The sequence below is a fragment of the Natator depressus genome, chromosome 13 (assembly GCF_965152275.1).
Source record: "Natator depressus isolate rNatDep1 chromosome 13, rNatDep2.hap1, whole genome shotgun sequence".
NCBI classification, from domain to species: domain Eukaryota; kingdom Metazoa; phylum Chordata; order Testudines; family Cheloniidae; genus Natator; species Natator depressus.
In genome coordinates this window covers 37,125,842-37,136,933 of record NC_134246.1, presented here as the reverse complement: position 1 = coordinate 37,136,933, position 11,092 = coordinate 37,125,842, and the positions used below count along the sequence as shown (strand labels likewise).

General features: G+C 49.1%; 1 protein-coding gene across 2 annotated transcripts; it reads left to right on the top strand.

Annotated features, from left to right (window-relative positions):
* The first annotated feature begins 3,322 nt into the window (after positions 1-3,322).
* LOC141997541 (uncharacterized) lies at positions 3,323-10,873 on the top strand. 2 transcript variants are annotated; one of them, XM_074969922.1, is made up of 5 exons: positions 3,323-3,518; positions 6,292-6,330; positions 6,919-7,232; positions 9,491-9,592; positions 10,383-10,873. In XM_074969922.1, exons 1-5 carry the CDS (start codon positions 3,376-3,378, stop codon positions 10,547-10,549), a joined length of 765 nt encoding a protein of 254 aa, XP_074826023.1. In that variant the 5' UTR covers positions 3,323-3,375; the 3' UTR covers positions 10,550-10,873. The 2 variants fall into 2 exon arrangements, with proteins under 2 accessions (XP_074826023.1, XP_074826022.1); XM_074969921.1 differs by having other exon boundaries at positions 3,329-3,518; positions 6,933-7,232.
* The last annotated feature ends 219 nt before the right edge of the window (positions 10,874-11,092 follow it).

The window sequence follows — 11,092 nt, the reverse complement described above, 5'->3', positions numbered from 1 at the left end:
GGACGAGGCCCTCCCATGCGGTCTGGGGACTTGAGTGGGATAGCCAGGACAGGAACACCAGTTTGAGAGTGGGCTGGGATGTGGCTGCAGACCCAGCAATTAGAAATATTAAGGGTCTGAGCTATCCATACCTGCTGCGGGATAAAAGAATTGTCATTGTGGTCTCCCCAGACCGTAAGATACCAGCAGCCAAGGAACAGCGTCTGCTTCTGGCAACCGTTACGAGAGCGTAGATTGTAAGGTATTGCAGACTTTTCCTCTACGTCTTCTTCTGGAGTCAAAATTGACTCTGCGTTGTCCTGAGGTGATGATTGGTTCTCTGGGGATGGTGCCTTCTTACCCTGTGAAGCATGTATCCATGCTGCGATGCCAGATAGTTTAACAGCCGTCTGTGTAGTAAGCAGTACCTGATGAGGACCCTTCCACCGGGGCTCCAAGGCATGCTTTCGAGGATGGCGCTGTATGTAGACCCAATCACCTGGCTCCAGGTTGTGGCAAGCGTCGGAGGTGGGTTCCGTGGGCCAGGCGGCTCGAACCTGTGAATGAAAGTGACTTACAGCTTGCATTAGTCCCTTGCAATACTGAAGGAGCGCACTGTGAGTCAAGTTCAAATCTGGAACGGGAGTAATGGTAGTCATAGGTCGCATAGGGTGTCCCATAACAATTTCAAAGGGACTTAATTTATGCCTTTGGGATGGAGTGGATCTCATGTCCATAAGGGCTAATGGTAAGGCTACTGGCCAGCTTAATCCTGTAGAGTTACAAATTTTAGCACGCTTATTCTTAAGTGCACCATTTCGTCTTTCAACTGCACCTGCACTCTGTGGGTGGTAGGGACAGTGCAGCAGGTGTTTGATATGCAATATAAGGGCCAGGTGTTGAACAAGTTGTCCAGTAAAATGTGTACCCCGCTCACTGGACAGAGTAGCAGGAATTCCCTTGGCAGGCATAATATGATTTAACAAACATTTGGCAACAGACAGTGGTCAGCCTTGCGACAAGGAAAGGTTTCAATCCAACCAGAGAATAAACATACCATAACCAATATAAATTCATACTGTTGACACTTAGGCATTTGTACAAAATCAAGTTGCCAATGCAAGAACGGTGCTTGAGGCAGGCCCCGGAACCCCTGGGCCACTTTTGCAGGTTTACCAATATTATGGCTTTGGCAAATGGTACAGGCTGCACAGTGGCGGGCTGCAAAAGAGCTAAAATGGGGGGCCCACCATCCTGTCTTAGTTACAGCAGAGACCATCCCCTCCTTTCCGACATGCGAAACACCGTGTAGCAGGGCGGCCAGAGATGGGTAGAGTGAAAAGGGGGCTACAAAGGCGCCAGTAGGCGAGCGCCAAAAAGAATCGGGACCTTGGGCGACCCAGGATTCTTTCTCGGTTTCTGGGGCAGAGTCTTGGAGCAGGGCGAGGTCAGTGAGGGACCAGGAGGGTAAGAGGAGAGCGGAGAACAAGGGACTCAGACATTTCGACTAGGCGCGCTGCAGCAGCCACAGCACGCAGGCAGGGGGGTAAGCCTTGGGCAACAGGGTCTAAAGTGGCAGAGAAATAAGCCACTGGGCGGTTCTTTTCTCCGTGCATCTGAGTGAGAACTCCAAGCGCACACTCAGAGGGTTCATGGCAGAAAAGGGTAAAAGGCTTAGAATAGTCAAGCAGCCCTAAGGCAGGGGCAGAAGCCAAACCCTGTTTGAGGGAAACAAAGGCAGAATTGGCCTCAGGGGGCCACGGCATGGGGTCAGGCGCAGAGAATCGAGTGAGTTCCTGGAGAGGTTTTGCAAGGGAAGCATATTGGGGAATCCATTGTCTGCAAAATCCAGCCATGCCTAAAAACTTCTAGACCTGGTGTGGGGAGCGGGGTCGGGGAAAGCTAAGGATAGCTTGGACGCGGGTAGGAGAAAGTGCACGCGAACCCTGGGAGAGGAGAAAGCCAAGGTATGTGACAGAAGCTTGACAGAGTTGTAGTTTAGAGCGAGAAGCTTCGTGACCCTTATTTGCTAGGGCAGTAAGGAGCACTAAAGAGTCAGTTTCAGAGGCAGACAATGAAGGGGAACAGAGGAATAGATCATCTACGTATTGGACTAGTGTGGACCTGGACGGGAAAACAAGGTCAGCAAGGTCTCGGGCTAATGCTTGGGAAAAATATGACGGGCCTTCAGTATACCCCTGGGGCAGTGTGGTCCATGTGTACTGTTGCCCCTTGCAAGAAAAGGCAAACAGGAATTGGCAGTCAGGGTGAACCGGGACAGAAAAGAAAGCAGAGCACAAATCAACAACAGTAAAATGAGTTTCATCTGGTGGTATAGAAGCCAGAATCTTTGAGAGGGGCAAGTTTTGATTCTGTCCACCTATGATTTGCCTTTTCCCACCACTGCATGAAACAATCAACCTCTTCTTTTGCCAATTTAGCTTTAGGTTGGCACAGGGGAGTTGGGAGCCAGGATTCCTGTGTTTTCTCCCCAGCTCTGAGCAGGGAGTGTGATCTAGTGGTTGAAGCAGGGGGGTGCTGGGAGCCAGAACTCCTAGGGTCTCACCCCAGCTTTGGGAGAGCAGTGGGGTCCAGTGTTTGGAGTGGGAGGGGCTGGGTATCAGGACTCCTGGGTTCTCTCCCCACATGGAGGGACTCCTGGGTTCCCCTCCCAGTTCCAAGAAGGGGCATGATTCCTATCAGTTGGGAAGACATGCGACCAACATTTTCAAAGTTGACTAGGGATTGTGGGTGCTTGGGATCCAGAAAGGCCCTGATCCTCCGAGGCAATTTCCCAGCAAGCCAGACAGAATCTCTAGGCACTCTTGAAATTCCTGGCCTCTGGTCTTTATCATGAGATTACTAGCACTACCACCCCAGGGCCCACAGCCAGTTGCTGCCGGTAAGAGCCTCAATCCAAAGCTGAGATGACCAAAGGGATTTGGACACCTAATTCTCATCCTTGTTCATGGGCATTCAAACCCCTTAGGCCTCGGCATAAACAGGCAAGTTTGAGCTGCTTAGAAAATCAGGGTGAAAAATTTCAGTGCAAATGGAGGAAAATAATTAATTTTCTTATACGCTGGCCACCACAAAGATCTGATTCTCAGTGGAGACTGTATAAAGGCTGGTGCATCACCCACCTTGCCTGCACTGTGCCTCAGTTTCCCCACACAGCTGGAGAAGGTTTTTTGGGTGGGTAAAGCCACTTTGAGCTGAGCTGGCCCAGGGCTGTGTTGCTTTTGCAAGACACTGGAGGGGAAATCCAGGGAGGAGGGCCTCAGTTTGTGGTCAGCAACTGCTGTCACATTTCCTAAGAGCCCCGCATGTGACCATCACTGGGATGCCAAAATACCTCCCACATCGCGGAGGAAGCAGTGGCTGGGAGTCACGTCCATGTCAGGGTTCGGCTATCTCACAGGAAGGGAGCCAGTCTCCTCCCTGGGCAGAGACAGGGCTGGTGGCTCAGAACCCAGCTCTAAGCCCCAGGCAGATCAGCTCACTCAGCATGGAGCTAACTCTCCTTCTGCCGCTGCTGGGTAAGTAGCCTCCCGGGACCCACTTCCTCTCTTGGGCTATCTCCTTGGACTGTCCTTCCTCTCCTTGGGCTGTTTTCCTTGCTTTTCTGCTTCTCTTCTAGCTCTTTCCTTGCTTGCTTGCTCGCCATCCTTCTTTCCGTCTTTTACTTTCTATCACTTTTCTTTCTTGCTTGCTTTTCTCTTTCTTTGGCTTTTCTCTGTTTCTTGCTTTTTCTTTCTATCTCTTTAATTTCTTTCTCTTGCTATGGCTTTTCTTTCTAGCTTGCTTTTCTGATTCCCTTTTTCTATATTGCTTGCTTGCTCGCTTTCCTGTTTTTTCTCCCTATCTTGTTTATTCTCTTCAATTGCTTTTCTTGCTTGCTTGCTTTCTCTCTTTTCTTTCTTGCTTCCCTGCAATCTCTCTCTTTTCTTGCTTGCTTTCCTGCTCTTTCTTTCTTTCTTTCTTTCTTTCTTTCTTTCTTTCTTTCTTTCTTTCTTTCTTTCTTGACTGCTGTCTTGTTTCCTTGCTCTTTTCTTGCGTGTTTGTTTTCTTGCATTCGCTTTCTGTCTCTTTTCTGTCTTGCTTGCATTCCATCCTCCTGTTTACTCTCTCTCTTACTTTTCTTTCTTGCTTGCTTGTTTTTCTGCTTTCTTGTTCTAGCTCTTTTCTAGATTTCTTTCTTGCTTGCTTGCTTTTTCTTTCTGCCTCTTTTCTTGCTTGCTTGCTTTTTCTTGCTTTCCTTCTCATCTGAGCTGTACTACCCTGTGACACTATGACCCCATATTCTTCATAGAGATATTGTTATGATATGATTATGGCCTAACTATGAGGTATTTTATACAAGAGAGGTCATGTGAGCTATCATTGAAAAGATTATGGTTTACTGAATATGATTTTCCTATTTGTATGCATTATCATTTTTATAACTGAAGTTATGAATATTGTCTATGCATCTATTACAAATATGTTTACACCTGGGGAACATCCACTAGGCAGAATGCAGTCAGTCTAGATGTCTTGCTGGGAAGGGCCATTAGAGAAAACAATAGGTCTTAGAAGATGCTGATCACCCACTGAGAAGCCTTCCTGGAAATGCTGCAAACAACCTCTGAGTTATGGCTGCAGGGTCATGTAACCAAGTCACCTGGTACTGGACTCCAGGATAATACTTGTGTTTTCCACTGACCGGGGGTGGGGATCAAATGGGGGACAAAGGATTCCCACCACATGCAAAAAACTGTTTAGGGCAGGGGAGTGACATCATCATGGTTCATTCTTCAATGCCTCCCTGCCCAAGAAAGAAGACTGCTGAACACACCTGAGAAACAAAAAGACTGAATTAGGGGAGAAGGGCTGATGACCCCAGGTTAGAGGTTGTCTAGCCTGTGAAAGGAGTAACTGGAGTTTTAAGCAGAAAGCAAGTGCAGCTTGGCTTCAAGAATATCTGCAATCTTCCTAAAACAACATTTAGGGTGAAAATTTGCTGCTCATATCGAATTTTGTTAGTATACTAAGCTTAGATTGCGTTTTTTTTATTTGCTAGGTAATCTACTTTGATCTACAAAAAGAACAGGAGGACTTGTGGCACTTTAGAGACTAACAAATTTATTTGAGCATAAGCTTTCGTGAGCTACAGCTCACTTCATCGGATGCATGTAGTGGAAAATACAGTGGGGAGATTTTATATACCCAGAGAACATGAAACAATGGGGTTACCCTACACACTGTAACGAGAGTGATCAGGTAAGGTGAGCTATTATCAGCAGGAGAGCGGGGGTGGGGGGGGAGAAACCTTTTGTAGTGATAATCAAGGCGGGCCATTTCCAGCAGTTGACAAGAACATTTGAGGAACAGTGCGGGGGGAGGGGGGGGAAGGAATAAACAAGGGGAAATAGTTTTACTTTGTGTAATGACACATCCACTCTCAGTCTTTATTCAAGCCTAAGTTAATTGTATCCAGTTTGCAAATTAATTCTAATTCAGCAGTCTCTCGTTGGAGTCTGTTTTTGAAGTTTTTTTTGTTGAAGAATTGCCACTTTTAGGTCTGTATTTTCCACTACATGCATCCGATGAAGTGAGCTGTAGCTCATGAAAGCTTATGGTCAAATAAATTTGTTACCTCCAAGGTGCCACAAGTCCTCCTTTTCTTTTTGCAGATACAGACTAACACGGCTGCTACTCTGAAATCTACTTTGATCTGTTTGCTATCCTTTATAATCACTTAAAATCTATCTTTTGTAGTTAATAAACTTGTTTTGTTTTGTCTAAAACCAATGTGTGTGTGTGTGGAGATTTTAACCTGGGGCAGAAAGCTGTGCTTATCCCGCTCCACATTGAGGGAGAGGGTGATTTTCATCAGCTTACGCTGTAGTGTTCTCTGGGCAGCGCAAGACTGTACAGTGTTGGGCTTACCCTCTAGAGGAGGGCGTGCACTTGAGTACTGGGCAATTCCTTAGCTGAGCCTTCCCATGCAGGGCTGATCTCAACATCTGTGTGTATAGCTGCAGCTGGGTGTGTCCCTACCTGTATGTGTGCTGGTAAAGTGCAGTCTGAAGCCTGAGGGAGGGCTTAGCTGGCTTGCCTCAGCAATACAGTGTAAAGCAACCCATCCTGGTGGGTCAGGTGGGATCAGTGGTACCCCAGTTCCAAGTGGCCCCCGCGGGGGAACCCATCACATATCCCACTCCCCATTCTCCCTCTACCCCCCTGCCTTTTTCCTAGCATTCCTGACTCCCATCACACTCCTCCCTCCCTAGATCTCTGACTCATCCTCTCTTCTCTTCTATCTTTCAGCCACTCTCAAGATTCTCCCCAGGCCAGTGTTCCTTGCAGGTAATGCCGATTCTTGTGCTCACTGAGATGACTCATTTTGGGGTGGAGTTGTCTCTAGAGGAGAATTCGCCTGTGCTTATGCTTTGGGGTTTGGAATCCCAAGGGGGTGGGTCTGTGGGGATCCTCTGTTAGCCCCCCCCCCCTTGGACACACCAAGCTCCCGCTTTGTCCAGCCCAGCACCAATGCCAGCCCCACCCAGAGATCCCATAGGTGAGACAAGTTGATGGGGTCTCAGCCCAGGGAGTCCAGAGGCTGGATGGGTACCCTGATGCCCCCTAGTGGGGAGGGTGGGGTACATCAGCAGTGGCAGTGTGCTTTTTGGGGGGCATCGTCCCCTGAGGTCTTGAAAGGCCAGTTTAGGAGCAAGCCTCATCATTGCAGAACATTCTCCTCCTGCCCCACCCTCATCCCCCTCTTCTCCTGCCCCCGCTCCCACAGCTCTGTGCCTGTATGCTCCAGGGAGGTGGGTCCTAACTCTTTGGCCTGGCCTGGCGGTAGCTCGTGTCTGAGGGTTGGATGTGGGACATCTGTGGGCTTCTCTCTTGGCTGCTGCTTCTGCCCTTGTTCCCAACTAATGCCAATGGAAGCTTTTCTTTCCCAGGTGTCCCTGCAGCCCCATCCCTGTCCCTGCACCCCCAGAAGCAGGAGTACCTTCCCGGAGACACTGTTGAGATCAAGTGCTCTGCTCCTCCTTCGGTGGATAGCGTTGGAGGATTCCAGTACCTCAGTGATATTGGAAAGGCCATCACAGTCCTAGCTTCATCCAGGACAAGCCATATCTTCAAGATGAGCCTCACAGGGCCTGAGGACGGGGGGTCATACCATTGCACATACTGGATAGGCCAAGGCCATTCTTGGAACAGGTCCAGTGACAGTGATGCCGTCCTCATTAGAGTGAAAGGTGAGCTCTGCACAGTCTGTAACATTTCTTTGGGTCAGAGGTGAACACTTCCAAGATGCATAAAGACATAAGCAGACAAAAGTATAGCAAGGAACCAGCCAATGACACAGTCCCCCAACATGCCATTCGCTTCCCAACTATGGCTGCCCAACGTGGCTAATCCCTCAGTGAATACAGCTACACAGTATGGGTGACCAACGGCCAACAACATGGACACCCAGCATGGCTGCCCAGCTACCAACTATATGGCCCTCCAACATGGTTTCCCTGCTACTGATAACATGGCCATCCAATATTGGTCGCCCACCACACTGGAATTCTGGGCCTGGACAAGAGCTCCTAGGCACTATAATAATACAAATAAATAATAATTGCTACCCAACTGCTGACAACAACCTACACAGCTGCAAAACTGATATCAAACATCTCAGCTTTCAGAAATATGGCTTCCGAACTACTGACTACAGGGCCACCCCCTGCCATGACTGCCAAAAATATAGTCTCCCAACATGTCGGACCAATTGACAACACAATCTCCAGGCTTCCAGAAACGTAACTTATTAGCATGCTTACCCAAAAGCTAGCAACACCCTCAGCCATTGTACAAATACTGTGCCAAATTATGGAAATCAGGCTGCCAACAATACTCACCAAACATGCCCTTCACTTCCCATATAAGGGTAACCAAAATGGCTACCAAACTATCAACAAAATGGCAACCCAATATGGGTATCCAACTACAAACAACATGGCCACACACTATGGCAATCTAACAGACACAGTCGACAACATGGCATCTGAAATGCCTTCCCAACTAACAACAGGATCACTGAACATGGCTGACAAAAAGCTGACAACATGGCCGCCCCACATGGCCACTCAACATGGCTACCCAATGGCCAGCAACATGAGACTCATCATGACTCTCCAACAGCTAGCGATATAGCAATGCATCATGCCTACCCAACAGCCAACAACATGGCACCCAACATGACTACTTGACTGTCAACAGCATGGAGATCTAGCATATGCCCCACACTCAGGACAACCTGATACATAAAGCGAATAAAAGGTTGTTGCAAGGAGGAGGGAGAAGAATTGTTCTTCTTAACCTCTGAGGACAGGACAAGAAGCAATGGGCTTCAATTGCTGCAAGGGAGGTTTAGGGTGGACATTAGGAAAAACTTCCTAACTGTCAGGGTGGTTAAGCGCTGGAATAAATTGCCGAGGGAGATTGTGGAATCTCCGTCACTGGAGATTTTTAAGAGCAGGTTAGACAAACAGCTGTCAGGGATGGTCTAGATAATACTTCATCCTGCCATGAGTGCAGGGGACTGGACAAGATGTCCTCTCGAGGTCCCATCCAGTCCTATATGTCTATGATATTTAAGTTCCCAGAACCTGTTCTCCAACATGACAAACTAATGGCTAACAACACTCACCTTGTAGAATCTGGAGGAAGGAATAAAGCCTAGGCTATCACTTGCAGCTACACAAAGGTCCTCATTTAGGGAGGCACGAGGTATCAGTTTGAATCTTACCAGTGTTGAGTTTGGGGCAACATCTCTGCTTTTCCCCCATGTCAACCCCCCACCCCATCCCCGATTCATTCTTGTTGCCTCTCCTAACCTCAGACTTCCCTCCCTGGCCAAAGCTGAGTGTGGATCCTCCGTCCGGAGCGGTGAGCTAAGGGGTCCCCCTGCTCATCACCTGCACCGCCCCCAGCAATGCTGGTGAGCGGAGGTTTCACTTCTACAAGGATGGAGCTGAGCTCGTCCCCAGGGACGAGCGGTCTGTGGTCAGCACAACAAAGACCAGGACCAGCTCTATGATGTTCAGCATCCCATGAGCTGGTCCCAACAGCGCTGGGGAATTCACCTGTGCGTACAAGGAGAACATGAGCGGGAGGTGGATTCTGTCCCTAAGGAGCTTGGCTGTGAATGTTACCATGATAGGTGAAGTTGCCCCAGACTCACCAGTCTAAGATATACCTAATGCTTCCTGAAAAGCGCAGAAGTCATGAATGTACACACACACACACACACACACACACACACACTGAGTAGGGCTCATCCCTTCCAGCAGAGAGCAGCAGGGACACACTCAATCACAGACATTGTGCACATCCCCTCCAGGAGGGGGCAGCAGTGATGCACACACAAGCATGCACACACACACACACACACACACACACTTGCAGCAGGGGGACACACTCGTGCCAGTGTATTATTTCTTGGCAATTTCCTCCTTTTTTGCAGTGCGCAGACATTTCTGGGTCCGGGAGCTGGCTGTGGGTGGGTCCTTCTTCACCATTAATGGCCTCATCTTCCTCATCTCCCACCTCTGCATGAAGGGCAAAGGTAATCGCACATTTCCCTCCCCCGTCCCTGCTTTCACAGGAGCTTGGAGAAGCTTAAACAAACGAACCCTGAAATTTCTCCTCCTGAGTCTCACCTGGCAAAGCGGCTGCTGCTGTAGACAACACTGAGCCTAGTATCTGTCCACCCGCCACACCGTTATATCTCGTCTTCTGACCCCTCGGCTCCACCTGTTGAAATGCTGGGTAACTGCCACCCAGTAACACTGCCTAGGAGTCCCCAAGGCTGAAAGGCAGCTGCTTCTGGGGTGGGGCGTGGCAGCCGGCGGGGAGCCGCAGCGTAATGCCACAGAGGGATCGCTCCTCCAGATGCAGCCGTCTCTGGGGCGGGCCACGGCAGCTGTTTAGCAGCTGGGCATAGATGATGCAGCACTGCAGGCCAGAAAGGAATGTGAATGCAGACTCCTAGGCAAGCTGCAGCAGCTCCACACCTCAGTCACAGCTCCAGCATGATCACTGCGGGAACAGCACCCCCTACTGAGCCCCCTGCCCTGCTCCCAGTAGCACCGCGCCCCTCGTGCTGCACAGGGGCATTGGGGTCAGCACTAATTGCGAGGGCAGAGTGCCCCCTACTGAGACCCTTCCCTGCGCCCTACAGCACAGCGCCCTCTACTGAGACCCCACATTCACCCCCTACTGGCCTCCTCACTTTGCTTGCTCCAAAAAGATACCCCCTCAAAACATGCCCCAAGCTTCTTTCTTTCTTTCTTTCTTTCTTTCTTTCTTTCTTTCTTTCTGATCTGAGTTTTCTCATGTGCTTTTCTCATTCTCAGGTTCCAAGGAGAAGCACACAGGCGTCTCAGACCCATTTCAATCAGATTATTACTCAGTCCCTGTTCGATCGGTCATTCGTCAGTCTGGTCATTCTGTGACCGCCAAGGCAAACCACATCCCCAGCCCCATGTCCCGTGGGAATAATGAGTACCAGGAAGAGGTGTGAAGGCTCAGCTACTGACTGCGAATATTCCTCCCCTGCCCGCGGATGGCTGGCCAGTTCTGCAGCTCAACTGGCTTCAGGGGAGAATGTTTTGCTCCTCAAATATTACAGGCAAACCAAAATATTACTGTGTGTTGCTTTCTCTGCTACAAATGTGGAGAAACCAGATGGGTGTGTTTTGAAGAAAGAAAGGTGACTGGAAAGAAAGAGGAAAAAATGTAACTAAGAAAGAAAGAAAGAAAGAAAGAAAGTTTATATTCTCATTTCTCCTCAGATCTTCCTTCTCTCTGTATATTCACAGCTGTATGAATCCCTGTAAATTCCCCCACCTCCAGCTTTTAATTAAACCATTTTTTTAGCCCCTTCTGGGCCTCTGACCCTTGTTTCTTTCACTGCAGTTATTTTGTCCCCCAAACGGTGTGTGTCATTGGCCCTGCACTGCTAACACCGAATGGTAATTCTCCTTTGGACCACAAACTGCAACTCCTTCCCCTGTTGAGTGGGGCTCAGGCCAGCGGTTTCCATGACTTGCTGAGCTACCCAATG